Source organism: Condylura cristata, unplaced genomic scaffold (assembly GCF_000260355.1).
Source record: "Condylura cristata isolate star-nosed mole 26May11 unplaced genomic scaffold, ConCri1.0 scaffold00020, whole genome shotgun sequence".
Classification (NCBI taxonomy): Eukaryota; Metazoa; Chordata; class Mammalia; order Eulipotyphla; family Talpidae; genus Condylura; species Condylura cristata.
Window position 1 is genome coordinate 13,781,005 of NW_004567121.1, and position 25,375 is coordinate 13,806,379.

Genomic DNA, 25,375 nt, shown 5'->3' on the forward strand with positions numbered 1-25,375 from the left:
GCCCCAGCTGCTGCGCTGGCACCTGCGGGGCTGCGGAGCTCTCCGGTGCCCCGGGGGCTCTGCGGAGCCGGCCGTTTGGGGATGGGTGGGGGAGGGTGACCTCGACTGTTTCCCAGCCCCCTCCGGGGGCCAGGAGGAAGCTCGGCGAAGCCCTGTCTTTCTGCTCCTTCGCGGTCCTGGAGGCTTTTTCCAGGCCGGGCACTGACAGAGGAACAGTTTTGAAAGTGCCTTTGTCGTCGAAGGAGTCGAGCTTCGCACCCGAGGTCGGGCACATCCTCCTGTACGTATCTGGTTAGAGAAAACCCGGCCCCAGCTCAGCTTGGGGAGGCGTTTCGTTTCCTAAGTACCTGACGGCAGCCCGCACGGGGGCGGTGGGACTGCTGGTCCGAAAGTCGGTCAAACCCTCCCGGTCAAACCCTCCCGTGCCTAGTGGAAAGGACCTTTGGAAAAGGGCCGCGTGCACTCCTGATGTTGCAGAACCAATGCCGCGCACGGCCTGGCCCCGCTCCCACCCCTGGAAAACGAGGCGCATTTCCGTTGCGATTGCCAGGTCACCCTAACGTGCGCCTAGTTCATTTGTACCGTAATGGCCATCGTACACAGTAGTGGCAAGCGGTTTCCGAGGGCTGGGGGTTCAAAGGCATTTCTTTTCCTGTTGCTTGAAACAAGAACTTTTGGTTTTAAAAGAATATATCTAAACCTAACCAGGGCGGTAATGTGCAATATTTAATTTCGTGGCTCCTTCTGCCAAGTGGTTATGGCGATGGGTGTGTCCAGGAGCAAGGTGACATCTTAAACAGGAGCTGGGAATCCCTGCCAACTGAAACCTCCAGCTTGAATGGGTGTGGGGAGAGGAGTTCACTTTGGATAAAACCAATGTTCGTTTATGTTGGTGTTCCAGCTTGATGTTTTAGATTTGTTTCATTTTAAATTTGACTATGCTGGTTGAATTTGCTCTTTATTAGGTAATGCCGGGTGTACATTATGGACATGTAATCAACATTTAAGTTGTGGGAAGACATTTTAAAAATTTAAAGGATAATTGAGTCAAGAACTCGAATAGATTTTCTTGGTGATGCAAATAGTTTCTACTCCCGTGACTTTTCAGGGCCTTAGTAAGCTTTTTTTGTAGTTAACTGTACATCTATGCTGATGTGCTTTGGGAGTTTTCAGTTTGTCAAATTGACAATCATTAATTTGGAAATTGTCCTGAGGGTTCTATAAAATCTACTCATTTAATATGAGGCTTTCTTCATGTTAAAGAATAAAGAATAAAATCAAGACCAGATGATAAGTAAAAATTGTGAAGAGGTGGAGGACTTTGTCACTTGGGTCTAAATAATCTGTATCTTGAGGAAATCATTTAGTGGTCTCGATTCCCCTAAAATCAAGATGAATATGTTCTAATTGTTTCTCTTTAGGTCCAGGATGCTGTGTGATTTAGTAAGTGCATTTGTGTCAGAATCAGGGTATCTTTTAACACTACAGAGATATTTTAGAGATTGCATTTGATAGAGGTAAAACAAATATTTTTGAAATTGTAGGGGGAAAAGTTTACTTACCAAGCCTTTGTATTTAAGTAGCACTTGAAAGAAACAGGAATGCATGAAGGTAGAAGTTTGTGTTCCATTTCAAGCCTGTGGGGTTTATACATTTATTCAGATTAAGGATTTCAGATTTTTTTTCACTAAATAAGCTCCAGTAGTATCTCTTCCTACTTGCAAATGTCTCGTAGAAAATGCTTACTAGGTCCATGCCTATTCTTCAGTTGACACATGTAGTCTAGTGTTTTCCAATGTTTACACATTACCTGTGTTTCTCCTTAGTGCAAGTTTTAGTTTACTTCTACCCCAATTTCCAAATTCTGAGGTAGAACCTGAGCCTACACTTAGGATAAATAGAAAGAATAATATCAATTGTAAAAATAAAGGAGTAAGAGCTAGTCATCTCTCTAGTGGATTATTCTTCACTTTACTGAGATAAACACACATGCTAATGAGCCTGAGTTTTCCCAAAAGTATAATTCTTCTAGTTCCTCTAAGAAAAATGGCACTCTCTTTAGAAATAAGACTAGATTTATTTGTGTGTATTTGGAGAGGCTTACAAATTAAAATGCTGAGCGTTAATTCTTTTAGTAGGTTTTATTTTAATATAGCTAGTAAAGTTTATTTAAAAATCTTGAACTCTGATAAGTAGCAAATGGAAGAAAAAAAAGACATTTCTTGAAATATTCAAGCAAAATCCAGAGTTTTTAGGCCATGTGAGTAATTCTTAGGCTTCTAAGTGTGCATAGCTCATTTGTGATCAGTTGGATTTATCTGAAAGTAGGGAGCTTGACAAGACTGAGGCCATTACATATTGACTTAAAGCAGATTTGGGTAATATCAAGGTTTTCTTTTTAAACTAATGTTCTTGTTCTTTCTCAAGCCCTTGTCTGCTCATAAAAATGAGTTTTCCCCAAATCCTTCCCTCACCTTCATATTGAAAGAACACACTCTCCTGTTTCCCTTCTCCCACATAGGTATCATTCCTTTAGCTTTCACACATATTGGAGTGCCTTCCACACATTCAGCTTAACATTTTCATCTTAAACTGATCTTATCTGCCACTTCTGTCCCTAGGCTGCACCTGTGGTTTCAGTTTGTGGAAATATTTTCTCATCTTAACTCAAAAAGTTGACAAGGAAAGCCATATGTTGTCAAGGGCTTGATAGTGTCATTTATGTGTCCTTTCTGTAGGAAATTAAGCTACATTAATTAGGTTAGCATTTAGTATTGTAGGTCCTTTGATTGTTGGTTTATATAAAGTAATAATCATCACTGAATTCTTGGGCCAGCCCTATACATAGCTTTTCACTTAACTCTGCTTAGTAACTCTGTAAAGTAGGTGTTAATACTGTGTTATATATGTTGAGTAACAAGTTCAAGGTCACACCACTATTGGCAGAGCTGAGATGACTCAAAACATGCATTCACCCCATCATTCCATATTCTTTTTCCTTGGAAAATGATAGAAGGTCCTGCAGACTAGAAGTAAATCCTCTCTATAGCCTCTGACAAGTGTAAACATCAGTTACTTAAAAAGGATTTAGTTGGGTTTTAAATATTATTCCTGGAAAATGGTTGATTTTATATCAAATACTTGGTGAAGGATTGGGATTTGTTATGGTAAATGCAGACTTTTAAAAAAAATTATAAACTTACTTACACATTTGAAATTTTACACATTTTGAAGTTAACTGTTGGCACTACAATTAAATTACCATGCATCTATTATTGGTACAATTTTTTAAAAAATAGAAACAAATTAGGTTACTTTGAGGTTAAATCAAAAGTGTTAAGCGGGGAAAAATACACTGATTTTTGGGTTTTCTCAAATTGTCTCCCATGTAGACAAGTGATGCTTTCCTATATCACGATGTTACTGGTCTAGGGTTGTTTAACAATAACCAGGCAGGTTATTCTTTTCATACTAGTTAATGAATGAATTAATCATAATATGTTCTACTCCACATGGATAGGAATAGTAGATAAGAGGCTCTTTCTTGGCAGTGTTTCCCTGTACCACATAAGCTGTTTCCTCATGAGTATGTATAGTGCTAATAAGTAGTGAAGGCCACACAATAAGGAGCCTTGATAATCTGTATGTATTGAGTGTCAAAATTAAAACTTAAAGGCTTTAGATATATGTGTTACCTTAGTGTTCAAACCTGACTCTATTAGTGACTAATGCTCCTACTCCCTCGAATTTAACTTGAGACACTATACTCTACTGTAAGATATGTAGGGCTATTGTAAAGATTAAATAATTAATTTTAGCACAAGCTTTTGTGGGGGGGGGTGTTTAAAACAGAGACAAGTAGCTCTTCCATGTGCAAATATCACAAACCTTAGGTCATAAATCCTTAAGGATTTCAGAAATGCAGAGAAAATGAGTAACCATATTTAATATATGATAAATAATGTAGTTAAAGTTCAGAACCCTGGCTTCTGCAGTTGTCTGGTAGGTGAGGAATTAAAAAATAGTAATTTGCATGTTGACCCAACCAGCTTAAAGGATGGACGTTTTGTTTGTTTGTTTGTTTTTTAGGTTTAAAAAGTCACTTCAGTGTTCACATAATTAACCATTTGTTAGGGTAATTTAAAACTTAGTCCTTGCACATTATTTTTTTGTTCCGTGGAGAGTTCAGATTATGGTTTGAATTTGCTAGAGGAGGAGGTAAGTTCAAATTTAGGTATCTAACTTTGAAAAAGGAAGCAAATGTCTATGTTCTAAGGAATCCTTGCTTTAGAAGAAAACTCCAAATAAACTTTTCAGTGTGCTTAGATTTGCTTTCCACCTGTTCCCCAATTTTGTATGTCTGTTTTCTAAATTTGCATAGAATTTATAGACTTTCAAATGTACCTGAGATATTTTCACATCTCAAATTTAGGGTCAAAAGACAGCTTAGCTTTGAAAGTAAACCAGATGTGTACATTTTCTACCCATCTGTGTTTGTTGCTGTTACTAAAGAATGTTGAACTGTGTGGTACAACATAAACTTTGAAGGTTTTAAAACCCGTTTCTGTAATTGCTGATCAGGATTTCTTTCTTTAAACTTTACAGGCTGACCAACTGACTGAAGAGCAGATTGCAGGTGAGAAATACTTTGCTAGATTCTATCTGTTGGATTTTATTATAAAAGACTTAAATCAAGCTACTTGTATGAAAGAACTTTAATATGTATAGTACATGATAGCAAGTGAGAAGTATACTTGCCTCCTGCGAAAGATGTGTGGGTCTAATTGTAATTAAGACCTGTGTTTTTAAGCTGTGGAACGTGGTAGTTTTTTATTAAAGAATATGTTACTAGTCTAAAACATGAATTCCGGCTAATACTAAACTACAACTCCAGGTCAGTCTTCATTAAGAGGACCAGGTAGTAACTCTTAAGTAACTTGAAATGAAGTATCAGAAAATGAATGTTGGAGTTTACCCTTTAAGTAGCTAGTATTTTAGTCTTAGAATTTAATTTTTCTGGTGAAAAGTCAATGTTGTATGTTACAGATGTAGTAATTTGAATTTTAAGATGAAAGCAGTGACACCTATTGGAATGAGTTTTCTTAATTCTTGTTTCCTTTGGTTTGCATTGGGAATATATAGTTGATAAATTCTGATGTCATTGTTATAATATTAAACATTACTTTATATCATTCTAATACTTTGAGTTGTCTGGTTAACATCAAAACCCGGAAATTTGCTAAAGGGTTTTTTTTCCTTCCCTAATTGTAGTGTTGAGAGGATACACAAGAGACAGAGTGGGAAGCAGAACAGGCAGATCTACTGAAATATATTGCTGAGGGAAGCAACAGGGCCAGACCAGAGAGATCTATACTACATGGGTTAGCTCTGCTCTCCTCCTGGGGACCAACTCATGTTGCAGTGGCTGCTGATAGCTTGATAGCGCTGAGTCTTAACCCTTTGTGTCACCAGGGAACACCTCCACACACACACACCCCACTCCCTACCCCCCACCCCCCCAGGCAGTTTTAACTGCCGCAATTTTCATGGTAAGCAGGTTGTTTGAAAGTTTGTGAGAATTTTTTTTAAATACTGGAGAAGCCCATTTGGATTGACTATATAGATAGCCTATTTAAAGCAACTCTCCTTATATCCCATAGATTAACAGATTTGAAAGAGACAAATATTACTGATAGGGTAATGTCATTTATACTATGTTAAATGTATCAATGCAAGTTTCTCTGAAATAGTTTGTCATGCCTCCTTCAGGAACTGACTTGGACTATCTAATATTTCAAATTTTACTCTGCATTTTTCTGTGTTCAGTATTCCTAGTTTTCAGTATTCCTGCTACAAATAGCATATTCATTTTAGTGTAGAAAATGTATTACTTAAGGAACCAGTCTCTGCTTGTTACCACCTTCCCAAACTCAGACAACTCTTTAAATTATAAGAGGTTCAATTAACATGATTTTTTGTAGTATTATTATAAAAAATCTTGTGGTTCATTGAAACACATTGTCTTTAAGATAAATGTTTTTTCATTGACTTTCCATTATGTAATTAAAATTTCAAAGGGCAGGGGTCTGTTGTAGGTTTCTTCCTTACCTTTTCCTGTGTTTTAAAGCTGATCCTTAGCCCCCAGGCTTTGGTTAACCTTTCGGGAAGAGGAGCCAAAGTTTTATGTTAATAAAATAAAAAACTGAGATCTGGATTTTGGTTCCTTTTGTATCTCCAGTGCCCCCCTTATAGTAAGGGTTGAATAAATACTACTTGAATGTATAAATTTTATTTTCAGAGAGGGTGTAACAAAAAGAACTTGGCCCTACCCCTAAGAATTATTTTGTCTTCTCCAGAATTTCTCCAAATTTTGGTATAATTCAGTGTCTGCCTTTGAGGTGAAGGCAAATTTCTTGCAAAAGAAAAAGTGTTAACAAGAATACTTATATAGATAGCAACATTGATTACTTGGGTACTTCTAAAGCTGTTTTTATCTTCATAGTCATTACTTTAGATGTGTTTAGAAATTCTAACAGCAAGTAAGTTGGTCTAAAAAAAGTATGCTTTTGTGTAGGTGAAATTACTAGAATTGTTTACATTACCTAGGCTTTAAAAGAGCAATCCAGAATAGCCCTAGGGTGACAATTACAAACAATGCAATTTTATGATTCCATGTTGTTATTAGTTGTTTCCGTTTGACATTTATAGATAAGATTAATAGGAAAAAACAGAAGAATTTTTCTCTTTTTAAGAAACTTGTGCCTTAAGCCCTCATTAAACTTTCAAGGTCCTCTGTCAGGATATTTGTTTAAAAAAATGTTCATACAGAAATAAGAATAAAAGTTTGTAAACAGGCATTTGATTTTTATTGTTTTCATGGTATAACCCATTTTAATAAAATTACAAATGTATGTAACTAAAAAAGGCTCCCTGAGTAATAATGTGACTTTACTAAAAGTTTCAGCTTAGGTATTGCTAAATGGACTTGAAGAGGTCCTATTTAGTTATGCAGAATATAATTGTCCTGTTAGATTGACGACCTGTTTTATCACCAAGTATTTAGGTTTGTTTCAAGTCATTCCAAGAAATTACTGCTTAGACATGCTAAATTGTACTTTTGAGTTTATCTCAGGGAGTTTTTGACAGTTCTGGCCCTTTAGTCTCAAAATACAAATTTGAAATAAACCTTTAGAATATTTCTGTTCTTGTGTCAATAGTTATAGCATAGATAAAATATTTTCCTTTTTTTTCACCTATTCCAGCAAATATTTTATGAGTAGATGTTAACATTTCTTGGAATTTGGAATACATAAACATCTTCTAGAATTTGGCTTTTAATTAAATCATGCATATAAATAATTTTTTGAGATTAACATTGATATACAACAGTGTATATGATTTAGGGAGGTAGCTTCACACCTCTTTAGATATGTCTTACCAATCACAGCCATTGCCAAAAAAATGATCATTGCGAGTTAGAATTGGGAGTTTCTGTATGTAATATTGGTGTTAAATGACAACCATTAGCTCATTACTCTAATTGAGAATGTTAAGCAAATACATAAAATTTTCTGAATTTTCTTGTGGCCTACATTGTTAGGTGGTAGGGTCTATATTTTCAAGTCCTGATAGTTTGTATATTTTTATATCCTGGCAGTTGGGGGTAATCTGAGTATAATGAAAATGTCTTTATTAAATTATGTAATTTGTAGGATTTGTAACTTTTTTTTGGTCATTGGTTTGATCAGGGGTTAGTACTGTACACTATTTTCCTAAAATTAGTTTATATATAACCTGCTCTATCAGGTGTGAATTCCTGTGATAATAAGTAATACTTAAACAGACTGAAACTAATATTTTAATACTATGATTGGAATTATCTGAAGTTTAAGTAAATTTTTAATTTTTGTTTTAAATATTTATTTATACATACAGAACTGGGGTAGAGGCCAGAGGTGCAGGGACAGTGAGAGGCTTCACCAGAGACAGAGTGGGAAGCAGAACAGGCAGATAAAGTACACTGCTGCGGGGAGCAATGGGTGAGACAGGAGAGGTCTGCTGCTCCATGTGGATCACTTCCGGGGCTGGGCATTGAACGGGCTCTGAGGTGGCTGCAGGTAGCTTGCAGTGAGTGCTATGTCCTAACCCATCGTATCATCAGGGAGGACCAATTTACTTTTTTTTTTTTTTTAAGGTTTTTTATTTGTGTATACAAGAAGTCCGGGGTATAGGCCAGAGATCCAGGTGGAGGGGCTGAGGGGATTCATCAGAGACAGAGTGGGGACCAGAACAGGCAGATGTAGTGAATAACATTGTTGAAGTGAGCATTGGGTGAGACAGGTCAGCTGTGCTGTGTGGGTTAGTGCCCTATCATGTTGCAATAGGTGATATACAAGTCAGTGTATATGATTTAAGGAGGTAGATTATTGCTAGTTAGAATTGCAAGTTTTTGTATATAATGTGGAGACCTTCAATTGAAAGATTTTAAGTAGAGGAAAGTAGTGTAACATGGTGATCACAAAGGCATGGACTCAAGTAGTTGGTGTGTGTGATTTTTAAAATCCAGTAGGCCATTGGGAGAACCAGGCAGGGACCCTCTCTGGGTTTAAAGCGGGTTTAAAGCGCAGTACTTACAACAAGCAGCTGCAACCACTTCAGTGCCATGGATACATGGCATGGCAGACCTCTCCTGACATGCCCCATTGCTCCCCAATCTGTCTCTGGTGAATCCTCTCACCATCCCTGCACCTCTGGCCTGTATGCCAGTTCTATATACATAAATAAATAAATCTTTAAAAAAAAAAAGGTTTAAAAAGAAAAAGAAAAATTCAGGCAAAATATAGGATCATGGGGCCCTCCCCAGTGGCGCAGCGGGATAAAGCACAGCACTGAGAAGCTAAAGCCACTTCAGCATGAGATTCCCTCCGTGGAGGTGTGATCCACATGGGTAGATGAGATCATGAGCCATAATACACATGTAGAGATGTAAAAACTTATCAGATAGTATTTAAATAACAATTCAATGAAGTTGTTGGCAGATATCAAGGGGGAAAGAATTTAAAGTGACATTTGTTTGCCCTTCCTAGGACTGATGAGGGAAAGTAGAGAATTTATTTTCATTGTCATGCTTGAGGTCACACCCCAGATGATGTCTTACAGGTAGTCAGAAATAAAGACATTATGTTAATGGAAGAGATGAGTATAAACCAAAGATAGGGAGTCTTCTAAGTGAGCATAGATGAAGTGGCTAAGGAGAGAAAAACTAATTTTAAAAATTGATCACATTGGGTCCTCCCTGGTGGCGCAGAGGGTTAAGGCATAGCACTGAGAATCTAAAGCCGCTTCCGCATGAGTTTGATCCCCGCCTGCCCTGGAGGAGCTCCACCATGGCGTGGCAGACCTCTCCTGACCCGCCCGCTGCTCCTCTCAGCAGTGTACTTCGTCGATCTGCCTGTTCTGTTCCCCACTCTGTCTCTGGTGAAGCCTCTTGCCGCCCCTGAGCCTCTGGCCTGTACCCCAGTTCTGTATGCACAAATAAATAAATCTTTAAAAAAAAATTTTCTTAAAAAAAAAAATTGATCACATCTACATCTCAGAGAGTGTAATAAGATAGGAAGGAAATTTGAAGTACTGCTGTGAAAGCCAGAAGTTTGAGAGTTAGGAATATTAAGTACATACTTTTGGGATGGACATAATATCTTCTCTGCACATACTAATTTTTTAATTGAAATATTTTCTGCACTTAACAAAAGTGAGAATATTGTTGATTCACTCAAGGTTAACATTACCAGTAAGTAGCAGAGCTAGGATTTTGCTTTTTAACTCAGGCATTCAACTTCCAAAGTCTACTTTGGAAGTTCTTCATGACTCCATACATCCTTGTTGTATATAGCAACTATATAGCAACATCTTTGGTATATATATATATATATATATAGTAACTAGATTCTTAGTGGTGAACTTGGCATTTTCAGATGATGAATTGGAGCTGAAAATGATTTTAATAGTGGATACACAGGAGAGACAAAATAGGTAAGGGTGGTAGTGCTGTCTAAATTTGAGGAAGAAAAAAGGGCAAAAACATACAGAATTTTTAGACTGAGACATAAAGATACAAAATCAGTGGAAGAGAGTAGTTCAGTTCAGAAAAGCAATAATGATGGGTAGAAATTGCATCATGAATTAAAGCAGGGATAGATGGACTAAATATTATTGGACTGTAAGAGATGAGGCATACGCTATTTTTAAAGTATGTGTCAGGTATACATTTTCAAATATATGTAGGCATGTTGGGGGCTCTTAATGGCCTGGTCCCCTGTGAACTTGGAAACTGCTGTTGTATTTCTTGCTGATTGTCTAATATTTTTTTTAGAAAGTAACTTACTGGGAAAGTATCAGCTTTGTTTTTGGCTTATTTATTTGATCTTGCACCACCAGATTTAATCTCTATCTGTAAAATAAATGGTGAGGCCAGGTATTCTGGACTGTTGCTCCCACAACTTTTTGTGTAGTAAATGTACTTTTCTAGTAGTGAATGGAAAGTGACATTTCATAAGATCTTAAAGATCTTTCTATGCATTTGTAAGTTTGAAATTGTATGATCTGTAGAATGGTCTAAATTATGTAGCTAAAATTTTCTATTCATGTCTTAATCAGCCTCTTAAATTATTTAGTGATAGTCCCTTCTAGAAAAAGAAACTAACCTATTGCATGTTCTGAAATTTAAATTTTTAAAAATGTAGTGTGTAGTTAGGTAAATGTAATTTTTGAGGATTACTCTAGACATTCGTATAGTTGCTCTGTAGAAATATGTACTGTGAGTCTTATTTTTCTTTTCTGAGTATCTTAGTTCAATTTTGAATTGAACACAAACACTCTTCCACATAAGCAGCTTCAACACAATATAGATAAATCAAACACTGGAACTTTGTTTCCTTTTTCAACCCAGAATAGTCGGATTTTTTTTTTTTTATGATTTTTTTTTATTTGTGCGTACAGAACTGGGGTACAGGCCAGAGGCTCAGGGGCGGTGAGAGGCTTCACCAGAGACAGAGTGGGGAGCAGAACAGGCAGATCGACGAAGTACACTGCTGAGGGGAGCAGCGGGCGGGTCAGGAGAGGTCTGCCACGCCATGTGGTCACCTCCAGGGCAGGCGGGAATTGAACTCATGTGGAAGCGGCTTTAGATTCTCAGTGCTGTGCTTTAACCCACTGCGCCACCAGGGAGGGCCCAGAATAGTCGGATTTTTATCTGTTCTAGGTACTGCAGTTCCCTGTAAGATTTTAGATGGAAAGTCTCCCTTTCTAGAATAATACAAACATACTGATACAATGGAAGAGCTTTTAAATAATCCTTTCAAGAAACAAAATCCCACTACAGATGTTATTTCCATTTATGAGTTGTGTGTGTGTGTGTGTGTGTTTGTATGTGTTTAATTAACCTGTGCTTTTGGGTTGTGGTCTTTTAAACAGAATTCAAAGAAGCCTTTTCACTATTTGACAAGGATGGTGATGGAACTATAACAACAAAGGAATTGGGAACTGTGATGCGGTCACTTGGGCAGAATCCCACAGAAGCAGAGTTACAGGACATGATTAACGAAGTAGATGCTGATGGTCAGTCTTTAATAAGGGGACTGGGTTGGGTGGGAGTTGCAGTGACATTCAAATTCTCCTGTAATGTTTCAACTAAACAATTTCAGGTAACGGTACAATTGACTTCCCGGAATTTCTGACAATGATGGCAAGAAAAATGAAAGACACAGATAGTGAAGAAGAAATTAGAGAAGCATTCCGTGTGTTTGATAAGGTAAATGTTCTCAGACTGGATTTGTTAAGTTATTTTGAAGATAACAATGAAGATACTGGAACCTCTTGTTCTTTGAAGACTAGTTTTTCTAATGATTCACCAAATAGATCAAAAATTTTAAGGATACTCCCATTAGTTTCCTTGTAAAGAAGAACTATTTCTTGGAACTAAAGAAATAGTATTTTATATAGGACATCCTGCTTGCATTTTAGTGACTTGATTCATAGATTAACTATTTGTAGAATCTCTCTTTACTTTGTATGGCTTTCTAAAGTAGACTTATTATGTGAAGTCTGACATTTTACTAAATATTTTCCCAGGATGGCAATGGATATATTAGTGCAGCAGAGCTTCGCCATGTGATGACAAATCTTGGTGAGAAGTTAACAGATGAAGAGGTTGATGAAATGATCAGGGAAGCAGATATTGATGGTGATGGTCAAGTAAACTATGAAGGTAAGTCTTTTCACTCTCACCACATCTGTTACGCTTTAAGCTATAGGTACTTATTATTGGATAGGTCAAAATAAGTGACTTCCTTTCATCTTTTTCCTCCCTCTATGAAGATAGTAAAACATGTACATTTACTATAAACACCATTTGTTGTTCAGTGTGTTACCTGCAGACTAGGCAACATCTTAAAAACTATTGACTGTCAGGTCCTACACCCTGTACTAAAACACTGTATTTTAGCAGCACACATAGGTATAATTTCTTACGCATATTAAAGTTTGAGCAGCACTGTATGCCAAACTATGCTAAAACAGTAATTGTATAATTGGAACAATTTGAAAAGCTTCAGACTTACTTGGAAATACCAGAATGAAGTTACAGGTGACTCTCTTCCTCTGTTGGATCCTTCTTCCCCAGTTGGATTTAGTCTGGAAATTGTTTATATATGTTTTAATTCAAAAGGATTACATGATACTAAATTTAAAATGCTTTTTATGTATAATAGCTTATCTAAAGCTTTAATTTGTTTTATTCATGATTCCTAAATTTTGGAAGTTTCAAGCTTGCTTTTTCCCTCTGTACTTTCTGATAGTTGTGAAGAATGAAAGGGGAATGTGGACAGACTGCTCAGTGATTGAATTAATGTGATTGGTTGTGTCATTCTCTTGCCATTGACTCAACATCTGTGTACTTTTTTTTTTTTCCAGAGTTTGTACAAATGATGACAGCAAAGTGAAGACATTGTACAGAATGTGTTAAATTTCTTGTACAAAATTGTTTATTTGCCTTTTCTTTGTTTGTAACTTATCTGTAAAAGGTTCCCCCTACTGTCAAAAAAAAATATGCATGTATAGTAATTAGGACTTCATTCCTCCATGTTTTCTTCCCTTATCTTACTGTCATTGTCTTGAAACCTTATTTTAGAAAATTGATCAAGTAACATGTTGCATGTGGCTTACTCTGGATATATCTAAGCCCTTCTGCACATCTAAACTTAGATGGAGTTGGTCAAATGAGGGAACATCTGGGTTATGCCTTTTTTTTTAAGTAGTTTTCTTTAGGAACTGTCAGCATGTTGTTGTTGAAGTGTGGAGTTGTAACTCTGCGTGGACTATGGACAGTCAACAATATGTTCTTAAAAGTTGCACTATTGCAAAACGGGTGTATTATCCAGGTACTCGTACACTATTTTTTTGTACTGCTGGTCCTGTACCAGAAACATTTTCTTTTATTGTTACTTGCTTTTTAAACTTTGTTTTAGCCACTTAAAGAAAATCTGCTTATGGCACAATTTGCCTCAAATCCATTCCAAGTTGTATATTTGTTTTCCAATAAAAAAATTACAATTTACCCAACTGTTGGTCTGAATCTGAGTCATTTACTTAATGGCTAAATAATTTTGAGAATAATATATGGAAGGTGGTTTCCACTTGATATAATTTAGGCAGTTTTTCCTTTTTTTGCTATTCAAAATTGTTTCATTTTTACATTAGGGAACTTCAAAAGGTTTAAGTTGAATTTTTTTTTTTTTTTAGATTTATTTATTTATACAGAAATAGGGTACAAGCCAGGGATGCAGGGACGGGACTGTGAGAGGCTTCCCCAGAGTCAGAGTGGGGGGCAGAGCAAGTGGAGAGATGAAGTACACTGCTGAGGGGAGCAGTGGGCAGATCAGGAGAGGTCTGCCGCGCCATGTGGATCACCTCTGAGGTGGGGATCAAACTCACACAGAACCGGCAGCACTAAGCCTGCAGTGCTGCGCCCAAACCCTTTGTGCCACCAGGGAGGGCCCCTAAGTTTTTAAAAGGTCTTTTTAAAGTGTTTGTAAGCATGGGAGCCAGCTTACGGGTAGTAAAATACTGTAATGTATTTTTCAACCTTGGCATCCATTAGTCCATGACTTCAGTAGTGCAATAACTTTTTAAATGAGTTGAAAAAAAAAAAAAAACTCGAGGGGAAGGTTATTTTTACCTCTACTTCCTATTGTTCACACAGTGTGTTTTAATTCTGAGCACAAAGCAAAGGAGTTTTTAGTTGTGTTGTCCATCTGCAACATGTTTTACACAAAAAGGTGTATTTAGGAACAGACTGGCAGTAACTAAACCATGTTTTAGTTTTTGCTTGTTCTACCATTGCTTTCCCTATAATTTAAGCTATTCAAAAGGTGGTTATCAGGGTTTTGTTTTGTTTTAACTACCTTTTAAACACTTAATGAAAGATTCCATAGCAAACCAGAGCCAAGATTAAAACATTGAGTTGTTACCTGGTTATTTTAGCCACAAGGTTTTTAATTTCCCAAGAGGCAATTCCTTTGGCATGTTATTCTCTATCTTTGACTATTTCAATGCCACTGTTATTAGGCTTACCAGAACATAAAAGAACTAGATGGTTAGTGAAGGGAAAAAAACATGTTTTAAATAGGACATGGGAAGTTAACAGGATACTTGCATGTTACTCAGTTAAATAGGAAGACCATTAGATGTAAGCATTTAATCAGAAGGAAACCCAAATAGTTATTTACTGGGACAAGATTCATGTGTCTGGCTAATTGAATACTAAAGCACAATCTCGAGTAATAAGGAGATACTGTTTCAAGGGTCAATATTATTCAAGTCTTGGTTATTTTAAAAAATATGTATAATTTGCCCAGTTGGGTTCTAACTTTATTTTTACAATAATAAAGGCAAAACACTGAGTCTTGTTTGTGAATTTTGTAATTATGATGATGCCATGCTTGAGCCAGTTAAGACACTAAAACTACAGAATTAGGCAGTGAATTTTGATTATTTTTCCCAGTTAAAACAGTTTGAAGTTTAAGTTGATAATTCAGTAGGGGGAAACACATTGAGGATACTTTTTGTGTGTCTTAATTGCTAATTTTATAATACAAAATTTACAAAGTAAGAATTTGATTTTATAGGAAACAAATATAGAGCAGTCTCATAATTTAACTGGCTATATTGAGTATATACTGAGCTGGGTTCAAATCTCAATTCTATATCCTAGAGTAAAATCTTCATTTAAACCCAAATACTTGTAAAACGTTTTCAAATTTTAGCCATATTCCTATTTTATGTTACAATCATAATTGGTAGTTTTCTCAATACTACCTTTTTGCTCAGTTTAACAAGATCATCACTATTGTAGTTAGGTGATCATTGGATGTATTCTATCAAAAAACAGCTGCTGAAAAAGGCATTGCTGAGTTGTACTTAGAGTTAATTTTAAATTCTCAGATAAGAGCCTTCCCCCTTTTATAAACCTGTTAATGACACCCTGAAAATAAGTTAATTTTTTTCTGTCATACTAAAACAGCTCACTTTGTTCATCCTACACATTTAATGTTTTATTGGTAAGGTCTTTGAAATTACTGACTCCAGTATTTCTATTTTTGAGATACTCTCATCTTAATGTTCCTTTCTTTCACACCATGTATGGGTTTCTGGATTTCAGTGTACCTTTCATCATATTTTAGTCTCTGGGGTACCAGTCTCTATCCTGCTAAGCCAGTTTTACAGGCTCAGACAAAATAAAAAAAAAAATGAGGCACAGTGATGGTGTTCATTAATTTCTAATACTTGTGAAAACTCTGCTTGCTTCTTGCTCTTATATTTTCAGTTTTTATTTTTAGCCTGGTGCTTGGTGGTGGTTTCCATTTTTAAGCCTATAGGCTATGTTAAATGAATTCAGAATCCCATTATTTTAACGAGAAAGGAGTCCTGTAGTCTCTAGGCTGCTCTACTCAGACAAAATCATCTTACAGCTTTTAGAAACGCAAAATCTGCCCCAGAATTTGAATCTACTTGAACAAGCTCCCCAGATGTATATTTTTAAAAGATTTTACTTATTTAGGCATACTGGGTGGGGTACACACCAGAGGTGCCAGAGGTGCAGGGTGGGGGTGGGTTGAGAAGATTCATTAGAGGCAGTGCAGGGGGTAGAACAGGCAGATCAGTGATACACTGCAGCAGCAAGACAGGAGAGGTTCTGTGCCATATGGGTCAACTCCCTGGCCAGGGGTAGCTTCGTGGTGCTTCCACATAACCTGTTGCACCAGCAGGGAGGCCCTGCAAATGCAATTTTTATTGAAGAGTGTGCACGCAGTAGATGAAGTTTTAGGAAACTGGGAGATTTGAGTCAACAGTACTCTTGAAAGTGTTAAAGGAAGCACAAAGTGTATGCTGCAGTAGCAGTGGGGTGCTGGAGTCAGTTCATCCTGCAGAAGCAATAGGATGCTGGAGTCAGAACTGGGCTGGAACGGATTCTGCTGATTCTGTGTCAGCTGTCCAAGGAAGGCTGTTTGCTCATCCATAAAATGGGATTAATACCTACTTCACAGGGATGTAAGGATTAAGTGTGATTAATGCGCTTGATGTACCTGGTACACAGCGGGTACTCTATAAAATGGTGTTAAGGTTACAGGGAGATTGTTAAAGATAAGATTGTTAATAAATTGAGAAGTCACAGGTTGCAAGTGAAAAGGGTCTATACAAAAAAAGACAGCTTGGTGCGTCAGCCAAAAGAAGTGAAGTCCCAGAACTGCCATCTAGTCGTTTAGGGACAATCTTAAAAAGTGGATGGTATGGTTTAAAGCCAAATATGGCCGCCTAGTATACCGTTTCTCAGCCTCCGGGCAAGTCTCGTGGCATGTTTTAAAGGGCGGGCGGAGATTGCACTCAAAACTTAGAAGTCGCCTTTCCAAGCTTCCCTTGGCACAGACACTTAGCCGAGTGCAATTTGGCGACCCCGGAGCCTCCCAGGTTTCCTTAGCACATGTGTACGAGACCGTCCTCTGCGCGAGACTCAACGCGGGGCCGCAAAGCGTGGGCGCGCCTCCCTTCCCCCACCACAGGCCTGGTGGGCGGTGCGCACGCTCGGTAGCTGGAGGACGCGAGGCGCCTCCTGGCAACCCGACTCCAACTGGGCGGAGGGAGGGACCAGGCCGCTATGGACCAGTCAGTCATCATCGTCCCCTCCATCGCAGTAAGGGAAGGCCCGGGGCCCAGCTGTCCGTGGTCGTGACCTCTGTACTGTCGTCCTCCCCTGGCCACCTCCGCTATCCCTTAGCTGGACTCATCAGCCAAAACTTGCGCCCCTGGGATCCTGAGCCTTTGAGCTGCCGCTCTGGTCTCTTCCCCCACTTCTCCCTGCCTTCTTACCTACACCTGCCAACCCTTTCTTCCTGATCTTTGAGTTCTACTTTGTTTCATTTTCTCTTTCCTGGTTGCTCCCTTGTCTTTCGCATTCAACCTTTGTTTTCTGTATTTTCCACCCCCTTCTCCCACACCACTAATTGCACGGGACAACTGCTTTAGGAGGTTAGATTTCTTTCACTTTCCCTTCCACCTGCAGAGAATGGGTTTTTCCTTCCTAAGTATCAAACACGTTTTTGCTCTGCCTCCTATTACATTACAGTCCTTATAAAATATTTGAAACCACCTTTGTGTTTTAAATAATTACAAATTTAGGTGAGGGACGAATAACATATCTTTTGTCTTTCCCCACAAAGTGAAATTAAAACGGTAGAGAGGTGGAGTTTTGATCACTTGCCTTGGGCAAAACAAAGCAGCAGTTGCCAGCTATGTTCCTTTAGGTATATCAAGTATACTGACCCCTCTCCTGCCAGCACCGGGTTATTTTCCGGGCCCTCGGTAGAGGTGGAAGACTTTCTTGCACTGCCTGAGAAAATTCAAACTGTGCAACAGAAATTCAACATAAATTTATAAGAAGTAAATCAGAGTTTGTGTGTATAAAAGAGTGGTTTTAGAGAAAACATTTCATAGTAAAACCAAAGCCTCAGGGGTACTTGTAAGTTGCTATACAGGAAGAATGAATTATATCAATTTTACTGATTATTTTAATGCGCTATTGCTGGACATAACCCATATTTCATAGCAACAACAAAAGAACTATAAATAAAAGTAGAACTTAATACTTATGTGATTTTATCTAGTGTAAATAGCACAAAAAGAAAGATACTAAAGAACTGTGTTCTATTGATAGGCTGAAACAAATGAAGAATAAAAAATGGGTATAGAGTACTTAATATGGAAGACAAGAGCTTCCTTGGAAATAGAAATACCAAAATAATGTGCTTCTTAATTTGGTAGCTGGGATGTTAAAGCTACCATTTATTGAGCACTGGCTGTAGGTGAGAGCTTTTAATACAACCAACGCTTGATTCTCATGCCAGCCCTGGTGAGCCTTATTTTTCTACTCCAATGAGGAGCTGAGCTCATGAAGATTAAATAACGTGCCTAGTGCTTCCAAGTCTTTAAGTAGCAGAGCTGGCATTCAAGTCCAGTCTGTCTGGCTTCTCCATCATTCTGCCTCTTCAGACTCTAGCTGACTGTATCATATTTTGATGGTACATATTTGATTATGTAAATAACAGTTTCAACATTTGCCAATTCATCAGGAATTTATATCCCAAGACCATATTAATTTGATGACAATCCTTATACGTTGAGGTCCCAGCACGATCACCTGAACCATAAATCTTAATAATTATAATACAGTTTTGGATTTCACAACTCTTTGTAAGGACACCAACTTTTATCACATCTAATTATGACATCTCTGTAAGATGGGTATATTTATTTCTTTGATTTTTCCAAATAGGGACTTTTAACCCTTTAAGCACTGAAAGCATTTAAGATCACTAAGTAGCAACTTAGTGGAATATCGGAAAAAATTATTATGTAACTTATTTTAATATAGGTTAACCGATTTGGTGCATGTATTAATTTCTTCAAGTAAATGTTTTAAAGTTATATTTAACTTCCAGGCATTGCTTCTCAAATGAATAAGCACATTTTGTGTTCATTAATAGAGACCAAGCAGGAAGGCATCCTCTTTTGAAAGAGAAGGATGGTGGAGAATAGCATTAACAGTATGTACATCTTCAGTCTTACCTATTGAAGTTCTATGTATTCACATTGATCTAACCAGCCTTAACTTTGCAGTCACTAACACTTAACTGTGAGAAAGTAGTGCAGATCTACATGGGCTAAATTTCATAGTTAAAATTTTAGTATTAGCATGTGAATAAGAAACAACTAAATTTTGAATGTAGTCAAAGCTTGGAAAAGTAAAATGAGTAGGAATCTATGTGCTTTACAGAATATCTAGATAATCTTAGTGAGATTGCACAAGGAAGAAAAAGCATGCATTCCAGGGAGTTTTTGACCTGACTTAGAGGCATAGAACCTGTACTAATGTGTTAACACGGTCAGTGTACGAAAGCCAGGTAGTAATATATGAAAAGAACATGACCAGAAGACCCTCCTTTCAAGCGACATTGTTTCTATATTGCAGAAGTATTTTCTATCAACACCCCTTAAGGACAGAGGGACCCCCATGGGTCAAAGTCTTCTTGGAATAACACTGATTTTGATGATGAAACTGAGCTGGGTACTCAGTGGCAAGAAGGTCACAAGAATAGTGATTTAGACCTGGCTATTCTGCCACATGGTGACTGTGACTTCAGAGTACCAAAGCTCTATTGAATTGTGTGCTTTGCCAGTTCATCTTCAGTTTCATGCTACTATCCTTTAGCTTCCTTGAGGACTGGGAAGAACTATTACATATCTACTAAGCAAAGTAAAATAACTGAGACACTTACTTAAAAAACTGTTCTGCATAGTCTCACTGAGTGATAGACCTGAAGTTAAAAGCCAAGTGGAGTCTAAGCTTAGGTATCTCTGAAACTATCTTTTAAAAGTTGAAACCTTAATTATGCTCAGAGCCCATTTGCTATAGTTCAGCTGTTATCTCAGAAGGGAAATAATCACTATTCTTTGGAAATATTGCTTGACCAAGAATGTTTATTATATTTGATAAGGTTCTTAGAGTTTAATAGAATTCTATTAAATAGACTTATTAAACTTTATGACAAAGGGAAATACTTAGGTGTGCTCTTTCTAAAAACAGTATTTTAGGAGATGTTACTGGTTTACACACTGATCTTACAACTGATGTCCCTTTTCTACAGAATACTCCTATCCCTGGCACTTACCACTTGAAAACCTTTATTGAAGAATCCCTATTAAATCCAGTGATAACAACCTACAATTTTAAAAATGAAGGAAGGAGAAGGCCACCTCTTGTGCAAAGAAACAATCCAGTACTAAATGATCTTCCCCAGTACATGCCCCCTGACTTCATTGAACTGTTAAAGAAGCAAGTGGCCACTTACTCGTTTAAAGACAAACCACGGCCATGCCCCAGCGGGCTGGTTTACAAAGACCAGGTACAGTGCTACCAATGGGCTTTTGTGGGAAAGCTGCCAAGAGCTGCCCCCCCCCCCCAGGAAAATACTCTGAATGCATAGAATGCATCTTCCCTAGAAGAGGTTGAAAGCCTTTAGGATGCTGTTTCTACAACCATCAAACGTGGACTTCTGAGTTTGCAAATATGCCCAGGAAGATTTTTCCCTATGAGTGCTCCTTCATCTAAGGAGAATACATGAGGAATATATTTTCCTACCCTGGGGACCATTGGCAGGATTCTTCTGACTTGGGGAGTCTCTGGGATCTTCTCAGTGATTGGGCCATCCTTCTGGTCTCTTCTAGAGGTTAAAACCATGTATACTTTTCTTTAAAAAAAAAAAAGTAGCCTTTCATTGAGTATTCTTATTAGAACTGAATGATATACCGTAGGTAATGTTTTGAAAACATTTCCATAAGAAATGGGCCCTATCGTACCAGGAGGATCAGATTGTGCTCAGCTCCTCCAGCTCATTGGTAAGATTGATAATATTATCATGTCTGTGCTGGGCTCTGTGTGAAGAGAAGATATTCCTGATGAGGAAATATTTAAGAATGTAAATGCTGAGGTAAATAGTACAGAGGAAATGCCCAGGAGAGTTCAGTGTAGGCTGGATAGAAAGTCTGGAAGGAATTCGGCAGAACTCTGGCTGAACCTTGAATAATACATGACATTTATGTGGCACATATGTTCTCTTAAGCTGTTCTTCCCAAGCATTCTGAAGTAGGCAGAACAGATGTTATCCCTATTTGAGAAAACTGAGGTAAACAGAGACTGAGTAACTTGTTCAGAGGTACATAGATAATAAGTTGGCAAAGCAATAATTTTAACCAAGGGCTTCTGATCCCAAATCCAGCACTCTTTCCTGTCTATCATGCCTTTGGTCTTGGGCGAGGGGCTTTGGTAGATGGAACCCAAAAGAACAGTAGCATTGTCAAAGGCTGGTTTCAGGAACAGAGTTGTGACTTCAACTTTGTTAACTTGGAACTTTGAGTCTTAACTCTCATTATAAAGAAGCAAGTGATATTCACCTTCACAACCTCATCAGGATATTGTCATAACCTGAAAAAAAGATGTATTGCAAATGGAGGTTGAGTTAACTGTAAGGGGTTGTTATTAGGATGCTGAAATTTTCAGTAGGATGAGCACACATATGCAGTCTTGAAACCTTTCTTACTGCTTTGCAAATGATAGCTTTGAAACAGGACAGAGTGATAAATGTTCATTGGGTGAATCTTACTCTTTTTGCTTAAGCAGATGAATGTAAACACTAAATCAAACTTAGGCTCCATGGTTTGATCCCAGGTAACCAGGCTGCATGTGAAGTCATATAGCTGTGTCATATAATGCAAAATCATCCTTCCTCATTCTCCACCATCATTGTCCTTTCCACTTCCCCTCTTCTTGGTCTCTTCCTATCTTATAAGGTTGATACTAGGCATAATTTAAAGTTTTTAAAAGACCAGAAGTATCTGGCTTCCCCAGAGGAATAGATAACACTTGAAAATAACTGCCTGTATTGTAGAGTGTGTGGTCAAACATGGGCCATCTCTCTCCATATACGTGTTTCCCAGTGTTACACACATTCACTTATCTCTGGATAATGCTGGCTCTCTCCCAGCTGGCTTCTCGCTTTCTTGAGCTCCCCTCTGCTTTTATTACTCCCTAGATTTTTTTCAAAGCCAGTTGTTTCAGCCCTCCATAATCTGTTGCAAGCATCCCATTCTGACCTTTCTCTGCTCATTTTTTGCCTCACTCATTTGAGAAGCCATACCCTCCCCCAATTTTTCCATTCCCCAAGTCTGTAATCCATTGATCTTACTACTTTTTCACCTTTCCATTTTTTGCTCTTTCCTTTCTCACAACGCTTAAATTCCATGGCTAATGATTAGAGATACTGTCTGAATGATTAGAGATACTCTGTGCATACACACCCAAACGTCTCGCTCCCCTAAGGCTCATCTAACTTGTTTGGCAAAGCCACCACCTTGGTTACATCTAATTGTGAACTTTGTACCTTCCTGCATGGAACCGAAGGATTGGTCTCATTTTAAAGTCCACACCTCACATGGACACTAAATAGACTCCTTAGTCTTGTTTACTCCCCTACTCTTGGGAAGCTTTGTCGCAAATCTCCCTTCTTTCAAAACCCCTGACACCACCACCTCCACCGCCCATTCTTGTTTTCTGTTAGCCTGGTTTGCAGATCCTTCTCCCTGGCCCCTTCAGATTGGAGTGTCCCAGGCATTCAGCTGTTGTCCCAGCACACTCCCTTGGTGAGCTCATTCATTCTCTAGGCTCTGAAAGCCATCATTTGTTTGTGATTACCAAGTTTACATCTCCTGCCTAGACTTCTTTCTTGACTTTAGAAGTGTTTGTCCAGCTGTCTTTTTTTCTTTTGTGCATACAGAACTGGTGTATAGTCCAGAGGCTCAGGGGCGGCGAGAGGTTCCACCATAGACAGAGTGGGGAGCAGATCAGGCAGATTGATGAAGTACACTGCTGATGGGAGCAGCGGGCGGGCCAGGAGAGGTCTGCCATGCCATGTGGTCACCTCCGGGGCAGGCGGGAATCGAACTCATGTGTAAGTGGTTTTAGTTTCTCAATGCTGCACTTTAACCCGCTGCACCACTAGGGAGGACCTGTCCAACTGTCTTTTTGACTTTTCCACTTATATGTCTAATTTGTGGTTTCTCAGCATGGACACTGTTGACATTTTGACAGGGTCATTTTTTTTTTTTTTTGTCGTGGAGGTTTGTTCTGTGCTTTGCAGGCTGTCTAGCTGCATTCCAAGATAATTAGATGCCATTAGCTAATTAGATACCCTTAGCAGTCCCCTCCTACCCTCCCCCCCACATTGTGAACTTGTGGGTTCACCAGGCTTTCAACTATCACCCATGTGAACTCTGAATGATTGTTCTCAGGGTCAAAAGATCTGTTGTGAAATGGCTCCCCTGGAACCTCCTCTTTCTGCAAGGCTTTGTCCAAGTGTCAGCCTCTCCATGAGCTATTTAAACTGGCCACCTCAACATGCTCCCTGCTCTTATTTTTTCTCTTTAGCACCTCTAGCCATCAAATATACTACATCATTTACTTGCAGGTGGCATTTATTATTTGTTATCTGCTTCCCCCATGAGAGCGAAGCTTCTACAGACACGTTTTTCACTGTTGTCTTTGAGTCTAAAGTTGATGGTTAATATTTATTGAATGTGTAAATGAACTAATTATGACTCAGAAATCTGAAATCTGACTGGACCTTACTTGTTTCCTTGTATGTGTAATTATCTTTGACTCTGTCGTTCGATGCACCTGAAAATTGAATTTTGTGAATTCTCTAAGTCCCAAGATGAAGACATTTTCTTTCAGGAAAGTTTTGCTTCTGGTTCTGCTAAGACCTAAGGGAGTTACCAGTAGGATGCCACTTGATAGGCACTACTTATATATTCTTGGATCATCCCAGTGATAGGGATTGGGACTGGAATTTATGAAAGGGACCACCCCAAAGGTACAGTCTCTAAGGGGAGGTTTCTTCTCTGTCTCCCAGTTCAGTTTAGTGTCAAGACAGGTCTTTCTGTACTCAGCAGTGGGATGAGGTGGGATGTTTACTTTCTAGAAGTACCTTTTTAGAGTCTTGATCCTGTAAGCAGGATCCCATCACACCCCATCATCACTGATGGGTCTAGACTTTGACCTTTAGATCCTACTATGGCTCTGAAATTTCCTCAAACCCAGCTGAATGTAGTCTGGGCCAGCAAACTTCCTCTGACATCTCCTTCTGACTTCTTGCTATCTTTGCTTTAAGGGCCTTAGATTTCTTGTTATCCTATTAGCAATGTCATCATTTTAAAAACTTAAAAAATATATTGTATGTATTAGAAGTCCAATATATGGACATATACTAATACAGTCCATCATACCCTGCTGTTAGTCAGAGTAGAATTGTTGAGGGAAAGGATAATATGTATATATCTAAGTCTTTTGAGATACATTGCCAAAATGTCCTACAGAAAAAAAAATAGTTATAATGCAACTTCCTCCAGAGTTTATTTTCAGTACCATTTAATGCATTGTTCATAGTTTCAACTGCAAACATGGATCAAATGCCTTAAAGAGGGAAATTTTAAAGCATGAGCTTGAAATCAGAATGTTAGGGGAACTTCAGAACAACCTGGAGTCAGCCAGGTCTTCCTGCAATGATCAGCACAGGGAGAAGAGGGGGACCGTGCCCCAGCCTATAACCAGTAGGGACCAAGATCAGTCAGTTCATTGTGAATATGGGAGGAAGTTTCAAGAAAACACTGAAAACAGTTTAAGTTTAATGAGACCCACTGGCAAAGGGGGTACAGAAACAGATGTCCTCAGACACTGTATGAATACAAATCATTACAAGTAATTTGGGGGGTAATGTGGCAGTTCTTAGCACTTCTCTGTCTAGAATTTACTTTATAAAATGGTCTTACAAAATGTAATGAAGTATTCATATAGAATACTGCAACATTGTTAATAACCACATTTAACTAGAGGACCAGTTTACATAATGGTGCATCCATACAATGGCATACTGACAGCCATTAAAAACAATGAGTATCCCCAATTTATATTACTAAATGAAAAAGCTCAAGGAGAAGGACAATATTTATAGCACAATTCCATGTATGTAAATGAAAACAGATATACACATATATGATATTACATGTATACTCTTATACTTGAGAGATACTCAGGCAATCATTAGCAATGGTTTCTACTTTCTGGGAAGAGGTGATGGGGGCAGAGAGACTTTTTCTTTCTATAGATTTTTAATTACTTTAGTGTACAAGTGACACTTATTTGTAAAGAAATAAA

The 25,375-nt window shown here is 38.1% G+C and overlaps 2 protein-coding genes across 2 annotated transcripts in view; both read left to right on the top strand.

The window, feature by feature from the left end:
* Positions 1 to 13,695, top strand: part of CALM2 (calmodulin 2 (phosphorylase kinase, delta)) — a 14,575-nt gene extending 880 nt beyond the window's left edge. Inside the window, exons 2-6 of the mRNA XM_004686224.2 lie at positions 4,606 to 4,636; positions 11,473 to 11,616; positions 11,703 to 11,809; positions 12,130 to 12,265; positions 12,970 to 13,695. Coding sequence (XP_004686281.1) covers positions 4,606 to 4,636; positions 11,473 to 11,616; positions 11,703 to 11,809; positions 12,130 to 12,265; positions 12,970 to 12,998 — 447 coding nt within the window. The 3' untranslated portion in view covers positions 12,999 to 13,695. The remainder of the gene's footprint in view (positions 1 to 4,605; positions 4,637 to 11,472; positions 11,617 to 11,702; positions 11,810 to 12,129; positions 12,266 to 12,969) is intronic.
* Positions 13,696 to 17,209: 3,514 nt separating this feature from the next.
* Positions 17,210 to 25,375, top strand: part of LOC101637310 (chromosome unknown open reading frame, human C2orf61) — a 30,447-nt gene continuing 22,281 nt past the window's right edge. The window contains exons 1-3 of the mRNA XM_004686023.1: positions 17,210 to 17,245; positions 19,095 to 19,154; positions 20,256 to 20,513. Coding sequence (XP_004686080.1) covers positions 17,210 to 17,245; positions 19,095 to 19,154; positions 20,256 to 20,513 — 354 coding nt within the window. The remainder of the gene's footprint in view (positions 17,246 to 19,094; positions 19,155 to 20,255; positions 20,514 to 25,375) is intronic.